Source organism: Trichosurus vulpecula, chromosome 8 (genome assembly GCF_011100635.1).
Source record: "Trichosurus vulpecula isolate mTriVul1 chromosome 8, mTriVul1.pri, whole genome shotgun sequence".
NCBI classification, from domain to species: domain Eukaryota; kingdom Metazoa; phylum Chordata; class Mammalia; order Diprotodontia; family Phalangeridae; genus Trichosurus; species Trichosurus vulpecula.
Window position 1 is genome coordinate 40322769 of NC_050580.1, and position 17414 is coordinate 40340182.

The window sequence follows — 17414 nt, forward strand, 5'->3', positions numbered from 1 at the left end:
CGACTAAGTGGTGTAGTAAGTAGAGCACCTGGCCTGGAGTTAGGAAGACTCATCTTTGTGAGTGCCAATCCGGCCTCAGACACTCACTAGCTGTGTGACCCTGGGCAAGTCACTTCACCCTGTTTGCTCAGTTTCCTCATCTTTGAAATGAGCTGGAGAAGGAAATGGAAAATCTCTCCAATATCTTTGCCAAGAAAACCCCAAATTGAGTCACAAAGAGTGGGACAAAACTGAACAGAAATAACAAATGATTCCTAATGCCTTGTATTTACTAGTTGGTCTTCCTTCTGACCTTTTGCTCACTGTCAGCTATTACTTTAATTTTTATTTTTCACGGATTCTTGATTGTCATTGGAAATAAAATAATTAATCTTAAAAAAATCACAGCATCATAGAATTTTACAGCTGAAAGGGATATCAGTAGTATCCTTGTCCAACCCAAAGTAGAAAATAGTCTTTTCTATAACATCTGACAAATGGACATTCTGCCTCTGCTTTCTGACCTCCAATGAGGGAGAATCTGCCACCTCCAAGTAAGGTCTCTTGAATTTTTGGACAGCTCTAACTGATAGGAAGTCTCCTAACTGTCCCCATTCCATACTAACGCATAATTTACCTCTTTCCTTGGCACCTAGTTCTACCTTTGAGAGTCAAACAGAAAAGTCCACTCTCTCTTCCCCATGACAGCGCTTCAGATATTTGAAGGCAGCTGTTCATGGCCTGTCCAACCTCTGCCCCACCTGAGTTCTCTTTCCTTTAAGCTAAATTTCCCCACTTTCTACAGCCAATCCTCATATGACACAGCCTCAAAGCATTTTACCTTCCAGGCTGCCTCCTCTGCATACTTCCCAGCTTATGAACTTCCTTCATAAATTGTTGTCCCCAGAACTGAACACAATGCTCCAGATGAGGTCTGACCAGGGAAGAGTACACAGTGACCATCACATCCTTGTTTCAGGGAGCGAGGCCTCTCTTCGTATAGGGTAGAACTACATCAGCAGCAATCAACTCACAATACTGACTTACATAGAGTTTGCAGTCTAAATCCCCAGTGTCTCTTTTTTCTGTATCCAGACAAAATACTGTCTGCCCTCATTGTTTACTTGTGAAGTTGGGGGGTTTTTGGGCCCAGAATGAGGCTTTATTATATTTCATCTTATTAGACTCAGTCCAGGGCTTTCATTTGCCAAGCTCTCTTTGGATCCTTCCCCCAAAGTGTTGTCTATCTCTCCCAGCTTTGTGTCATATTAAATTTTAATAAGCACGCCACATATGGCTTTATCCAAGTCACTGATAACAAAATGTTAAATAACATAAGGCCAAGCACAGATCCTTGGGGAGGTATCCTACAGACTTCCTGTTGAGTTGACGTTGAAATTTTAACTATTCCTCTTTGTGTTTGCTCACTTGATCCATTCTGAATCTGTCTGATTATACTATCATCTAGCTGGGTGTCTCCATGTTTTCCACAAGAAGAGTATGAGATAGTGTATCAGCTAACATCTGGGTAAACCATACTGATAGCACCTACCTATCTGATGTACTGGCTTAGTAATCCTGTCCATAAAATGATATAAAGTTAGTCTAGCATAACTTGCTTTTCAGGTTGGCTCCTGGTCATTGCCTCCTTTGAATGGCCATGGATCCTCCCTCTAATGATCCATCCTAGGATTTCCTGGGATTCAAGTCAAACTCACTTTATTACAGTTTTGAGGTTCTTTATTTTAAAAGAAAATGTGACTAAAGTTTCCCCTCTCTAGTCCTTTTCCAGTATCCATGACCTTTAAATATCACTTGGCACAATGGCAGTGTCTTAGCCATTGATTAATCTAGGCCAGGGGATCTGAATTTATCAAAGTCAATTAGTCACTCTCTTCCTGTGTCCTGGGCTACCTTGGGTTTTAAATCCCTATTAGCCAATTCTGTTTTGTCATTCCAGAGTGACCAGCACTTCCTCTGGGAGAGAAAATAAAAACAAACAAAACTTAAGCAGCTCTACACTCTCCCTATGATCTCTTATCATCGTCCCATCCAAGAATTTATCCAATGCTTCTACAGATCCTATGAATCCATTTAGATCCATGATTAGATCTGTTAGATCTCATCTATGAATCAAATTAAATAATATACACAAAGTGCTTCATAAAACCTAGAGTGTTACTTAAATGCAGGCTGTTCTAGTGGTAGGATGGCTAAATGGATAGAGGGCCAACCTTCAAGTCAGGAACACTTGGGTTCTCATCTTTCCTCTGATAAAGCTGTGAGGCCATAAGTACATCATAACATTATCAGAGAGAAGTTGTTGATTTGCATAGTAGGGGGCAGTTACCACACTGTACAGGGAATTTATCACCTTCGTGACATCACATAGCTGGATTAAAAAAAAAGTTCAATGCATATTTTTTAGCCCCAAACAATCATGTTGTGGCTTGTCTCTTATAACATGTCTCTGCACACTTACTAGGCTGGTTTTAGGACAGCCAGTACTTGGGCTAACTCTTGGGATAAAATTGTATGGCATTTGTCCTTTGTGAGCCTTAGTGGTCCCCATCTACAAACCTATACTTCACAGGAACATAGATTCAGAGTGGGAAGAGAACTAAAAGAGAACTCTGTCTCTCTCTGTCTCTGTCTCTCTCTCTCTCTCTCTCTCTCTCTCTCTCTCTCTGTCTGTCTCTCTGTCTCCCTCTCTGTCTCTCTCTTTTAGTCTCTGTCTGTCTCTGTCTCTCTCTCCCTCTTTTTCCTTTCCCCGTTCTTCCTCCTTTCTCCCTCCTCACCCTCCTCTCTTTAAAAGATGAAGAAATTGAGGTCCAAAGTCCATACTTGACTCTTTTTACCCCTTCTTATGTTCTATTGCCGTACCCTTTCAGTACCCAAGGTTACATCTACACCACAAAGAGGCATCAGAGGAGGACGTTTGTAGAGGTGGACCTGTAAATCCCTCTCCTCCCTCTGTCAAAATGTCATTAAGAATTTTATTCACACCTCCAAGGAAGTAAATTCTGACCTCAAGATTATTTGAATCCTCTCCCCTTTTCCTTGCTGTCCTCAGCACCTTTTTTACGCCCTTTGGATCAGTTTCTGTATCTTACATGGCTGAATGTGGGCCAAATGCTTGTGCGCTCACTCAGCGGGGGCGGGGGGCGCGTAATAATAGCTAACATTTATATAGCCTATTAAGGTTTGCAAAGTATTTTGTGTGAGTTACCTCATGTGATCATCATACTGATCCTGGGAAGCAGGCGCTGTTACCATCTCTGTTTTACAGATGAAGAAACTGAGGATGAGAGGTAATATAATTTGCTCAGGGAGACACAGCAAAAAAGTGTCTGAGGGAGGATTTGAATGCAGGTCTTCTGGGTCAGAGCCCAGTGTTCTATCCGCTATGTTATCTAAGTGCCTAAGGGAAGAAGTTAAGGAAAAAAGAAAAACAGAAAGGGAAGTGGAAAGAGAGCAGTTTTACAGCACAATTTAGGGACATGTATTTGGGGCACTTAGGTGGCACAGTGCATAGAGTGTCAGGCCTGGAGTCAGGAAGACCTGAGTTCAAATCTGGTCTTGGACGCTTATTAGCTGTGTGACCCTGGGCAGGTCACTTAACCTTGTTTGCCTCAGTTTCCTCACCTGTAAAATGGGGATGATAATAGCACCTACTTCCCAGGGTTGTTTTAAGGTTCAAATGAGATCATATTTGTAAAGTGCTTTGCAAACTTTTAAGTAATATAAAATGGTAGCTGTTATAATTATTCTATGCAAGGGGACCAGTAGAGAGGCAGGCAGTATGATGGAGTGGAGGACCAGATCAGACCAACGAGGACCAAACTGTCATGCCCTTAGCATCGTGTCTGCAGCAGAGCAGGTGCTCTGTAAATGTTAGCTGTTATTATTATTAATATTGTTGTTTTTGTTATTGCTATTCCTTCTAACTATCTCAATATACCCAAAAGTTGTGAGTCTATGGCACAAAGATATGTCAGATATTGATGTGAAAGGGAACTTTGAGGCTGTCTAATGTCTCCCCCTCTCACTTTACAGAAGAGAATGAGGCCCAGAGAGGCTGAGGCTTGCCTAGGGTTACACAGGTAACTTTCCCGTGAAGCACAGATGAATCAGTGTGAAGGCTCATGGAGGTGACCCTTGTCCATGACCTTTGCTATACATGGATGGATGCAATATTTTACAACACAAGAATATTTCCCAACTGGCTTGTTCCAGGTGGCTCTGGTCACCTGGAAAGAGTCTCCTGTTGGTACCCACTAAGCCTTGGCCCCAAGGCGAAGGCATCCAGAGTATATTGGTGTTCTTGGAGAATCAGGAAGCAGACAGACTGATAGATGGTCCTTCTCAGAGGGATAGTGCAAAGAACATCAGTTGGAGAATCAAAATACTTGGGGTTCAAGGCATAGTTCTGGGGCTTACTCTGTGGCCCTAGCTAATTTTCCTCATCTATAAATTAGGGATACGTCATAGACCCATAGAATCTTAGATTCAGAGCTGGATGGAAACTCTGAGGCCATCTACTCTACTCCCCTCTCTTATGTCAAACTTTTAAAAAAAATCTTCCATTTTTTTAAAAAAATAGCATTTAGTTATTCTCTTCTACTCCTATGATTTAAAAGAAAAAAAATTCCCTTCCAACAAATATGCATAATCAAACAAGCAAATTCCCACATCGTCTGTGTCCAAAAATGTGTGTCTTATTGTCCGTCTTGAGCCATCCATCTCTGTCAGGAAGCGGGTGGTAGAGTTCATCTTCAGTCTTCTGGAATAGTCATTGTCGCCCTTCTTTTTACAGATGAGAAAACTGGGGACCAGGGAGGTTAAGTTACTTGCCCAAGGTGACACAGTTGGCTACACTTATTGACCTCATAGACATCTTGTTAACTGAGGGATTTGAGAACCTTAGTGCATTCTAGAAATCAGTTTGAGCTTTTTCTCTGCCAATGAGTTGGGATAGAATTGAATCTTCCCCAGTTTCACATCCACTTCAAGTGTCCATTGCATTCTGGTAATTGCTTTGAGGGCCTTGTGTAAGGCCTTTGGAACTTTATCTATCTACAGAGAAACTGCATTTGTAGACTCTTTGTTCTATATGTCTCCTGCTGCTTCTAGAAAAGTCTGGGCTTTTCAATGGTAACAAGAGTCAACATTTATTAAGCCCTGCTAGAAGTTACAGACTCTGCCAGGCCCTGGCTATGCAAGGAGGAAGAACAAATGGTCACTACCCTCCAGGCACTTACAATCAGACCTTTCCAGATAGCTGTGGTATGTGTTGAAATTGACTTCATGAATAGAGGGGTCCATGCCAAGAGGAGACAGCATACTCTGTGTGTGCGTATGTATGCGTATGTCTGTATGTGTGTGAGTGTGTGTGTGTGTGTGTCTGTCTGTCTGTCTGTGTGTGTCTGTGTGTCTGTGGTGGGGGAAGAGCTCTGAATTTGGAATCATGAAAAATGTGAGTTCAAATCCTATCTCATCCATGTGTCCATGAGGTAAATTATATAACCTAAATCTCAGTTTTCTACTCTGTAAAATGGGAATAAGAATGGCCGTAGCACTTACCTCGCAGGATTGTTTATAAAAACAGAATGAGATAAAAAGCCTGGGAAATATTTTCTTCTTTTATTTTTGTACTTTCGCATCAATTTTTTTTTAAGATTTTGCATTCCAAATTCTCTTCCTCCCTCCAGTCCCTCCCCTACCCATTGAGAAGGCAAGCAATATGATACGCATTATACAAGTGAAGTCAAGCAAAACACATTTTCACATTAACAGGACAATGCACTTTCAAGAGTGCTGAACATGCAGTCAAGAAATACCTGCCGCTCAGTCCTGCAACTGACAATTCTAGTTGAGTGATGATGGACAAGTCACTTAACCTCTTTGTAAAATGAGGCCATTAATAATGTTGGTGCCTACCTTACAGGGCTGTTGTGAGACTCAAAGACACGATGTTTGTCAAGGGCTTGCAAACTTTGAATTATTATGTAAATGTCAACAATTAGTGTATGTACAGTGCTCGGTAAACCTTAAAGTGTTCTGTCCATGCTGGATGCTATCATATGAGGAGGGTGGGGTCGTGTCTAGTTAGGATTCTAGCTAGAGAAGACTTCTAAGGTGAGAGTAATAAAGGACAGGAAAGATGACTGAAGGAGAAACAGGATTTGAAGGTAGATCCACTATGATGTCACATGCACTGTAGAATTTAGTAAGCTTTGTCACAGATTGGATGTGGACTCTTAGGTTTAGAGCCTGAGTCATGGAACTTTGCATATGGTAGGTGCTTAAATGCATGCTTTTTTGGACGGTAGCTCTAAAGTTTGGCTCTAAGTGATGTAAGGGCCTTTTTCATTTGGCAAGTGAGATTTGGACTATTCTCCGTGTCATTAAATTTGTGTCATTTTATTAAATGATGATGGAACAAAATGGGTTCCATTGGTGGCTAGTGTCCTGAGCTTCTGATGGTCACCGATTTCTGGAAATAAGTGAATCACCTGATTTGATGGTATAGGTTCAGATAAAATAGATGACTGACCTTTAGATTCCACCTCGGCACTTCTGTTGCTGTGGCCTCCCTCTGTACAGAAGATACTCGAATGTGGGCCTAACCTGCTCTTGCAAAAGGCCCTTGTTTTCTGTAGTTTGCTGAGAATGGATTTCCTTCTGATGTTTCCCCAGCTTAGGTGAGCGTGGCCAGGAGTTGTTGTAATTCTCCCTCGAGAATGGCTGATGAGAAATGAATGGCAGGCTGAATTCAAATTGATCAAAACAGAGCTACCAAGAGACTGAAGAGAACCAAAACATTTGCCATCTATGAGAGATTTCTGCTTTTTTTCAATATTAAAAAACTTTAAATGCCCAAAGGCTTAGTCATAAGGCACACAGAGGAACATGGGGAAGTTTATCAGGTTAGAGGGTCCAAAGTCATGGAACATAGGATAGGTGAATTTTGATGAGTGGTGTGTGTGTGTGTGTGTGTGTGTGTGTGTAGGTTAGGATAAAAATTGGTTTTAGGGGGAAAATGCAATACTAGTTGAATCAAAACTGGTTATTTTAAAAACCACCTTGGTACACATAAGATTTAAAAATATTCTAGAGGAAGGCCTCCAGCAAGTTGGGCAATAATACCTGAAGTCCAAATAGTATTCTTAAATTTTGCAAAATGTTTCTCCATGGTATAATGAACTAGAGAACTGGAGTCAGAGGAATTGGGCTTAGCTCTCAGATCTGCCACTTTCCAGCTCCATGACCTTGGGAAAGTCATTAAACCTCAATGAGGCTCTCTTTCCTCATCTGGAAAAGGAACTAGTTGAAGTAAATCATTTTTACAGCCTTTTGCAGCTCTAAACATATGATACCATGATCCACCATGTGAGGTAGGCATGAATATATTATTGTCAACTCTGCTTTATGGTGATAAAACTGAGGGTCAGAGTGGTTGTAAATTGCTTCTAATCATACATTAGGAAGGGCAAAAGATGAGATTTGAATTAAGGGCTTCCTGACTCCAGATGCAACACTCTATCCATTATACACATTGTCAAAATAGATCTTCTATGTAAGATTATTATTATTTATAATAATAATAACTTTTATTTAGTGTTTTAAGGTTTATAAAGCATGTTACAAATATCCCCTTCTCCATTTGATCCTCACCAAACACAAAACAAAACCAAAAATCAACACTGAAAGTTGTTTACTATTTTCACTTCCATTTTACAGATAAGGAAACTGAGTCACAGAAAGATTAAGTGACTTGCCTAGGGTCACTTGGCTGGTAAGCATCTGAGGCATGATTTGAATTCAGCTCTTCCTGATTCCATGTCCAGCATTATACCCACTGGGCCATGTGGCTATAACCTAGGAAGAACATGACCCAGAATTATACAGGATGAGAAGTCATGCCAAAGTTGCTATTTTTGCTTTTGCAAGATTTACTCATATCAGGGAGGTTGGAGAATTCTTGAATTTTCCAGGTAAAGAATTTCAAAATCAAATGGTCGTTGTAACAATATGCAATTCATCAAAAAGAATTCAATTGATTTTCTCTCCCCTCCCCTTCTCAAGTGTCTCTTTTTGGAGACAGAAAAAAGGTGTTGAATTTGTCCTGCTTTGGTTAGCAATGATCCTGGACAGCTTACTGTCCTGCTGTCATTCTTTCATATTCAATATTCCACAAATTATGATGCAAAAATATTTTTCCTTTTTTATTGACTAAAAATATTGGGATTTAAGTTCATCTTATGTGGGCTCCCTCACAACATTCTTGGGGCAGTTCCTGGGGCTTACAGAAGGACAGAGATGATATGTATTTTATCTTGTACTAATATAATCTTGAGTTCTGCTAGGTCTCTATATTTTGGAAGCCTTTCTTTCTCTTGTTCATTCTAATTTCATTTATAGGAGATTATGAGTATTTCCTATGGCAACAGCTACTAAATTTTATTTTTCCTTAAATTTTGTGTGGATCAGTGGTTTCTCCAGGCAATTTTGGAATCAGGTTTTATATGTGAAAATGCTGTAATTACATTACAATCTATTTGTTGAATTTTCAAGGATATTTTGAGGGCTCCATTTGTTAGGAAAGAGATTTGTTTTATCAATCTGTAAAAGAGAACTTTTAATTCTAGCTGTCAAATCCAGTCTTCCTAGGTATCCAGTAGGTGATAAATTTTTGCAGCCTGACATAATACATTGCCGATTCTACTGTTTCTTATCATGATCTTTATTGATCAATAAACCCAGGTGCTTTAGGGCTGACCTGTCTCTAAGCATTGGTGGCAATGATCTTGTATTAACTTGCCATCATAAACTTTTCTTTATGCATACAAATTCTAATGATCAGCATTTTTATTTCCATTATGATCATCAAAATCTAGATGAAATATTAACTTCTCCAGGAAGCCTTTCCTGATCCTCAAATCCTGGCCATGATGAGCTACCCCCAAGGGCCTCATAACATTTACTCTTTACTTTACTCTTCTCTCTTGTATGAAGATCCTAAGAGATTCGATTTAGAGCCGGAAGAAACGACAGTGGCTATCTAGCATGATCCTTCATTTTTGTTATTGCTGTTCAGTTGTTTTGGTCACGTCTGACTCTTCATGACCCCATTTGGGACTTTCTTAGCAAAACTACTAGAGTGCTTTGCCATTTCCTTCTCCAGCTTATTTTACATATGAGGAAACTGAGGCAAACAGGGGTAAGTGATTTTGCCCGGGGTCACACAGATAGTAAATGTCCAAGACTGGATTTGACCTTAGGTCTTCGTGACCCTAGACCCAGCACTTTATCCATTGACTGCCTAGCTACTCAATCCTTAATATTACAGACAAAGAAACTAAGGACCAGAGAAGTTGAGTGATTTTCCCAATATCTCATAGGCACTAGATGTCAGAGGTAAGATTTGAAATCAGGACATCTGTGTCCAAATTCTTTGCTCTTTCCACTACTTAACCCTGTACATTAGAGTTTTCTGCAGCTTTCCCCACTACTAAATTGTAAAATTCACGAAGGTAGGTGTTTGGTCTTATGTAAACTTCATATTCCACACAACACTTTGCACACTGATTCACACATAACAGAGTTTTCTTTTGTTTTTGGCTGGGCACTGAATAAGCTGATGATTTAATGGATTTACTAGTGATGTCTCTATCTAGTTTCTCTGTCTCTGTCTCTCCCTTTCTCTTTCTCTCTGCCTCTCTGTCTCTGCCTCTGTTTCTCTCTCTCTCTCTGTTTCTCTCTCACTCTGTTTTTCTCTCTGTTTTTCTCTCTGTTTCTCTCTCTGTTTCTCTCTCTCTCTCTCACTCTCGGTATCTCTTGCTCTCTCTCTCCCTGCCTCTCCTTCTCACCCTCTCTCCTCTCTGTTTTTTGGTCTTTTTTCTTCCCCAATCCTTTCTCTCCATTCCCTCAATCTTTTCCTTTCTCCCTTCTCCATATTCTCTCCTCTACCTCACTTTTCCCTTCTTTTCTTTTCTAGATATCCGTGGGTTGCAGAGCTTTCTGGACCAGGCCTCCAGGTTGGGGCTTGATGTATCTTTACAAAAGGTGGACAGGAACATCAGCCGGGTATTCACCAGCCTCTTTACCACCATGAAAACTGAGGAACTAAATCGCTACCGGGATACACTACGTCGTGCAATCCTGCTGCTTAGTCCTCATGGAGCCCAGACATTCATCAATGAGGTCAGTGAGTCTGTTTATTTGTCATAGAATGTAGTAGAACTTGGCCAAGTGAGCTCCTAGATCTGGAATCCCACTGCCAGAAGTTCTTCTTGAGGTTGTTTTTCTTCTTGATTATGAGGCTCAGACTGTCTTGGGTTTGAATGTGGGACTGGTATTCATCATCATACAACCCTGGGGTGCCAAATCTGATTCTCTAAGGTGTCTTTGTTTTCCCCTTGAAATGCTATGTTGGTGTGGTGAACCTTGGTGATGCTAGGGCACCTAGAATATTTTAATCTTTTTTAGAAACAGATAAGTTTGCTATACTCAAGATCTCTATGATGCTAATGGTGTCTGGCACATGTGGCATGGTGAAGTTGTTTCAAAGGTCAGAGGTAAGGCTTTGGATCTTTTTCTCACCTCCCTGTTCCACACATCCTTTCCTCCCAGTACTTCCAGATCTACCAATATACAAATATTCTCAAAGCTATTTTATATATTGGTAGATGCACTCTTAGCATGTCTTGCACACCAAAATTGTTTATTTGTTGATCCTAGCAAGGTGACAAATTAAGCTTGTATTTGTTCTTTGGTTCCTGAGGCTACTTATTTATTACTTAATATTAAGGTCAATTTTAATGACTCATTTGGTGTAAGAGCCCCCGGTATATACAGAGATTATCACTTAAGTAAACAGATCATTAAGTTGAAACTAGAAGAGTCAATATGCAAACATTATATTGATGGCTGACCGAGTCCCTTGATGAAGGGCATGGATAAGATGACTGAAGTTAACTTAATTGTTGTTTCAGTGTTGAGTTCCAGTAAATGCACAAATAAGAATGATGGATTTCTCCAATGCATGCTGGGCTTTTTACAGATCTACACATTTTCTCTTTCTTCTTTCTGTCAAGTTCCATTGAGCTGTCTCTGGAGGCTGTTTTCTATTGTGGACTGAACTTTCTTGGCTGTCTTGGCAACTTGGCTGCTATTGGTTTTTATGTCATCTTTGTGAAGAGGGTCTAGCAAGGAGAGGCATTTTGCTCAAATGCCATTTGCTATTTCACCAGCAAATGTGAAAAAACTTTGACTTTCCAATCATTGGGTGGTTGTTTTCTGCTTTTCAAAATGTTAACTGCAAAGCCGGTGTCAGACAGAAGAGATAAAACCTCATAGCCTATTGAATTCTGAAACATCACCCATTTGGAAAGACTGATAAAGGGGAGGGAGAAAAGTGAAAGCTTAATAAAGTTCTGGGCAGTGATAATATGGCATTGAGGACAGACAGTAAGTGTATTAATAATCATCTGTAATGTGCATCTTCCTGAACTAAAGCTTTAGACCATTAAGTGACCCCGGGGGTGAGTCACTTTAAGTGGAAACTTAAAAACATGGCCCTCAGGCTTTCAGATGGGCACATGAGAAATAAATTATGGTGGATTATAGACAGACATTCTCTTTTTTATTAAGTCATTTTATCTGTGCTCCATGTTAAGAGTCCTGATACACAGGCAAACATCACTTAATAGAAATAATTGCCTCCATGAAAATATAATGTTGGATAAAGTAATATTATAAAGACAGATGAGTTTTATAAGAACAAAGGAGAGTTGGATAAATGAATTACTGATGAGAAAGCATTCTTTTTCTTCTTTTTAATTAATTAATTAATTAATTTTTAGTTTACAACCTTCAGCTCCACACACTTTTGAATTCTAAATTTTCTCCCCCTTCCTACCCACCCAAGATGGCCTGCAATCCAATATAGGTTCTAAATATACCTTCACGTTAAACATATTTTGACATTAATTATGTTGTAAAGAAGAATTATAACCAATGGGATGAACCACGAGAAAGAAGAAACAAAACAAAAAAGAGACAGCAAATAGTTTGTTTCATTCTGCAGTCAGACTCTGTAATTCTTTCTCTGGATGTGGATAGCTTTTTTCTGTCATGAGTCTTTTGCCATTGTCTTAGAACCTTGCATTGCTGAGAAGAGCCGAGTCTCTCAAAGTTAGTCATCGCACAATGTGTCTGTAATTGTGTACAATTTTCTCCTGGTTCTGCTCCCCTCACTCATCATCAATTCATATAAGTCTTTCCAGGTTATTCTGAAGCCCACTTGCTCATCATTTCTTATAGCACAATAGTATTCCATTACATTTATATACCAAAACTTGTTCAGCCATTCCCCAATTGATAGGTATCCCCTCAATTTGCAATTCTTTGCCACCACAAACAGAGCTGCTATAAATATTTTTGTACATATGGGTCCCTTTCCCATTTGGTGATCTCATTGGGATACAGCCCTAAAAGTGCAGTCAAAGGGTACACTCATTTTTATAGCCCTTTGGACATAGTTCCAAATTGAGAAAACATTCTTTAAGTGCCTTTTATGAGCCAAAAACTGTACCAAGGGCTGAGGATAAAGATAGGAAAAGCTAGATGGTCCCTGACTAAGGAAGTCATATTCTAACTGGGAAAAAGAACACAAAAAAGGCCCACTTGCAGGGCGGATGGAAAGAGCCAGAAGGTCTAAGGGTTCTGTGGTGGGGGTGGGGGGATTGCAAGATTTAGAGGTTTCTAGATTAGCTGTGATTGCCTTGTAAGCTGGGACTGGGTCCCCCCTCCCCCTTTCTTTGCATTCCCAATGCTTGGAACATGTTAGGTACTTAATAAACACTAGTTGACTGAATGACAATAAAGAGTGGCAGGATTGGAACTCAGAGTTTCCCTAGATCATGATCTAAGTGATGTTTTGGGTTGGAAGAGATTGGCAATGTCCTGGCCCAAAGGTGGTGGTGTGGAGGCCAACTGGAGGCATCTCCAGCAAGGTCTCAGTGCAAAGGACATAAAGAAAGAGGAATCTCCCCTGATAGAGGACAGGTGTCTCTTTGGTTTTCATATCTCCAGCACATATCCAGGGGCTGAACCATAGGAGGTACTTAATAATGGTTTATTGATTGAGTTGAAGACCCAGCCACCCTTTAAAAGCAGAACAGAATTCTAACAGGTAGAGATGTTGAGAGAGTGCTTGGGAAACAGATGGCTTGTATGAAATCATGGAAGCAGGAGAAAGCAAAATGAAATCAAACATATGAAAGTCATCTATTTTAGCTAGAGGGAAGGGGAGAAGTTGATATGAGACCATGATGAGCCAATAGGGAAGGGCATGGGAGAGGAGAGAGCAAGGGATGAGTTGGCTTAGTCTCAGGTCATAGAGATAGCAATGTTGGAAAAGGTATCGAATAGCTCAGCTATAATTTCTAAATAATTTCTTGCCAGAGTAAAGTATTATTTAGGATACACTATAACTTTTGTTGTAAACACTTCTTTTGCATTTTTTGAGCAGGGAGAAAGAGTAAAGATTTCATTAGGAACTTGGATACCCAGAGGCACTTAACAGTATCAAATTAAAGGTATCCTGAGACTGTCCCTTAAATCATGCTTGATTTGTAGATTTTTCAGTACAGTCAATTTTTCCTGGCACTCTTTGTTACTTGCACACTTCTCCACAGATGTGGAAACACAGCCACTGTAGAGGCTACCCAGCTGAAACCAAGTGGCAGGGTGAACTGTCACTAACCCAGCCCATCTTACATGCCCTGGGACTTGTCCTGTGTACATAGTGCTCAGAAAGAGGTCTCAGAATAACTTGAGGAGGAAACTGGGAACAATTTTTGGCTTCCATTAGATGCAAAAAAAGACATCAGTCTACCAGAACAGCCTCCCAGCCAGGTTACAAAAGTGATGAAAGGAATGGAGGGCATGCCCTGAGAAGGGGATCAGAGCATTCTGGGACTGAGAGGAAAGGTAATTGAAGGGGAAGTACAGAGCTTCAGAGAGTGGGAGAGGGTAGGGTTTGAAAGAGAGATTTCTGATTTTCAAGAGGGCAGGGGCCTTTAAAAAGGTGGGTGGGTCACCCAGGACTTGAAAGAGAAGTAGGGGTTTGGCATGTTTTCATGAAGACAATTGTGCGTTGAGGCCATAGCAGGGAGAAAGTCACTGTCAGGGGTCATGTACATCTCATTCCTTGATGACAAAGAACTGAAGAAATAAGTGAGGGCCATTTCACAATCAAAAAAGGGGTTCCTAAGGGAGTCTGAACCAAGACCTCTTTCCCTTTATCATGGGTAATGTACAGCTATGGACACTCTTTAGAGCTCACTCCTGTGTCTCTTTGGTTTCCCAAAGTGCTGGATTTGTTTAAAAATCAGCTCCCCAACTTGAGTTTGTGGAAAACTGACTGCAGCCTATTTTTTCAACGTTATCTCACTCTACCTCCTTTCATGATTTTATGTGATAGTCATACTTAGAATGATATCACAGACTTAGAGAGGGAGGGACCTTAAAGGCCATCTAGTCTAACTCCATCATTTTTAGGTGAGAAATCTGAGTCACACTTATCAAGTGTTGCATCAGTAGTGTCTCAGCCTGGATTTGAAGCTGACTCTAGGTCCGGTGTTCTACCTACTACACTGCACTTCCTATATTTCTAGAGATCCTTCTGCCTTCTATTTCTATGCACTCTTCCCTTTTCTCTGTCTGAAGGAAATCTCCTCTTCCTTCAAAAGCCTGTTTAGGTGTCACCTTATCCATTAAGCTTTTCCCAGATTCCTCTTCTCCCCTCCTCCAGTGAAAAAGAATTTCTCCTATTTCTTCATCCGATTTTGGTTTCATTCCTTTGCCTTTATCAATATTATCTCACACCATATTTATCATATCCTCCATATTCATTTATTTTTAGGCTCATTGGGAAGAGGAAATGTATCAACTTTGATCTTAGCAACCTCAGGGTCTACCTCAGTACTCTGCACATAGCACTTAATATTTTCGAACAAATGAGTAGAATGAAGACTACAGCTCAAATGGAGAAACCCTTATTAAGTGCATTTTTGTGTGTGAGATGTTCTACAAGATGTCTAAGTGTGAACAACAAGATTGGTCATTTCATCTCCTACTCAAATCTTCCAATGACTCCCTATCACCCCCAGGATAAGATATTCTTGTCTGGCATCCAACATTCTTCCTAATGTGGTCTCAGCCCACTTTCCTTGCCTGATTACAACTCACTCACCTTCACACATTCCACATATAATCTGGCCTACTGGCTATTACTTGCATTCAATATTCCACCTCCCATTTCTATGCTTTAGCACAAGCTACCCCTCATACCTGGAATTGATTTCTACCTCACCAGTGCCTCTTAAATAACTAGCTCCTTTCAAAACTCAAGTGCTACCATGTAAAGTTTTGCTTGATCCTCTCAGATATTAATGCCTCTCTCTAAATTGCTTTAGTATTAACACTATATACATACACACAGTACATAGATGGGAATATTTGTGTGTGTAAATATGTAATACATGTATATATGTGTATATGCATATATATGTATACAGATATATGCACATATCGTGTACACTCTCCCCAATAGTACGATGTAAACTCTTTGAAAACAAAGATTGTTTTCTTTTTTTAATCATTTATTTTTCAGTGTCAAGGATGGTGTCTGGCATACATTTGGAAATGCTAGGAGATTGATTGATTCTTGAGTCAAGCATGACTCCATGGTTCATAAGATCACAGATATAGGGCTAGTGGGGAACTTAGAAGCTATCTAGCTCTACCCTTTCATTTGCCAATGGGAAAAGTAAGGCACAAAGAGATGACTATCTCCATTGTACCATTCTTACTCTATGGTTTTGAGCTTGGGGTTAATGAAGAAGCTACAACAACAACAATAAAATAGGAAGTTGGGAGGTATTTTTGGGGGGAGGGGAGGGCTGATGAGGTCAGTGTTAGACATGTTGAGCATAAGAAGCCAGTAAGATGTTAAGACAGAGTCATCCAAGAAATTCAAATGGGAGTCCGGAACTCAGAGGGAGAGCTCAGAGCTAGAGATAATCCTAAGAGTCATCCAAGGAAATTGTGGGGTAGATGAGATCCCCAAGGGAGCAAGGAGAGAAGAAATTTTGACTCCCAATAAAGCCTTGGGGTGTGGGCAGGCAGTTACATCCACATTCAGTTGGTAGCGAAAGAAGGATAGCCAGTGAAGGAGAAAAGGGAAGGTGTTTTCAGAAAGTCATTCATGGAACAGAAAAGTTCAATGTCATACAACAGAAGAGAGGATATTAGTGAAGAGAAAGATGTCATCTAGAGTAGCAGGGTTGAGGAGATTTTGAAGAGGAAGATTTAGAGAAGGCCATCTTGGAGAAAATGATTTCAGAGACAGAAGAGACAATGGTAGAGACAGAAACCAAATTGTAAGAGAGTGAGGAGCAAGCATGTGGCAGCGAAATGCACAAGGCGTGTGTAGATTTCATTTGGCAGGGAAGGGGGCAAATGGAAAGGTGAAGAGAAAGCTTTGTTGATAAATTGAGTCAATTTTTAAAGGCAAGAGAAGGGAATTTGCATTCAGAAGGAAAGTAATCAGTAAAGATGGAGTGATTCATTATGTCAAATTGTAATTGAGAGAGAGGAGGTGATCAACAGAACAAGTTCCTAGAAGAGGTGTGGGATTAAAAGCACTCATAAAGACATGAACTTTTGGAATTAAAGGTAAAGAAAAAGAAAACATTTAAGGTAAGGGAAGAGATAAGTTGATAGCAATTGCATTGGATGCTATAGTACTTCTCAATAAAATAGGAGGCAAGGTCAGCTACCAAAAATAAAGGGCTGGTGGAAGGCTTAATGAAAAGTTGTCAATAGACGTTATGGAGAATTTGATAATGACTCAACATGAAATATATATGGAACACCCTTTTTGGGGTTATTTCTCCAGATTGCCCTCACGGCTTGAGGTCCCCAAAGAATCACTTGACTACTCCTTCTAGGGTTCTGGAGGTGATAATGTGGGGCTGGGTTTCCAGTACTGATGACTAATGAGTACTTACCAATATCATTATCACTAACGATCAATCAGGAGACTTCATAAAATGACATGGTAAAAACAGTTAACATAAAACATACCCTCCTAAGCAAACAAACACTGGTGACTATTCTCCCAATAATACATGGGAAAAGTGAGTTTGAACTTAAAGTGTAGTGATAGTGGCAATGACAGTGGAGGTGCCTTGCTATTTCCTTCTTCAGTGGATTAAGACAAACAGAGGTTAAGTGACTAGCCCAGGGGCACACAGCTAAGTGTCTGAGGACAGATCTGAATTCCAGAAGATGTGTCATCCTGACACCAAGCTCAGTACTTTATCCACGTTGTCATCCAGATGCCCTGAATATGTAACCTCCGC

General features: G+C 40.3%; 1 protein-coding gene across 1 annotated transcript in view; it reads left to right on the forward strand.

Moving 5' to 3' along the window:
• GRID1 (glutamate ionotropic receptor delta type subunit 1) overlaps positions 1 to 17414 on the forward strand; it is a 1144779-nt gene that overhangs the window by 539418 nt on the left and 587947 nt on the right. Inside the window, exon 4 of the mRNA XM_036735649.1 lies at positions 9980 to 10185. Coding sequence (XP_036591544.1) covers positions 9980 to 10185 — 206 coding nt within the window. The remainder of the gene's footprint in view (positions 1 to 9979; positions 10186 to 17414) is intronic.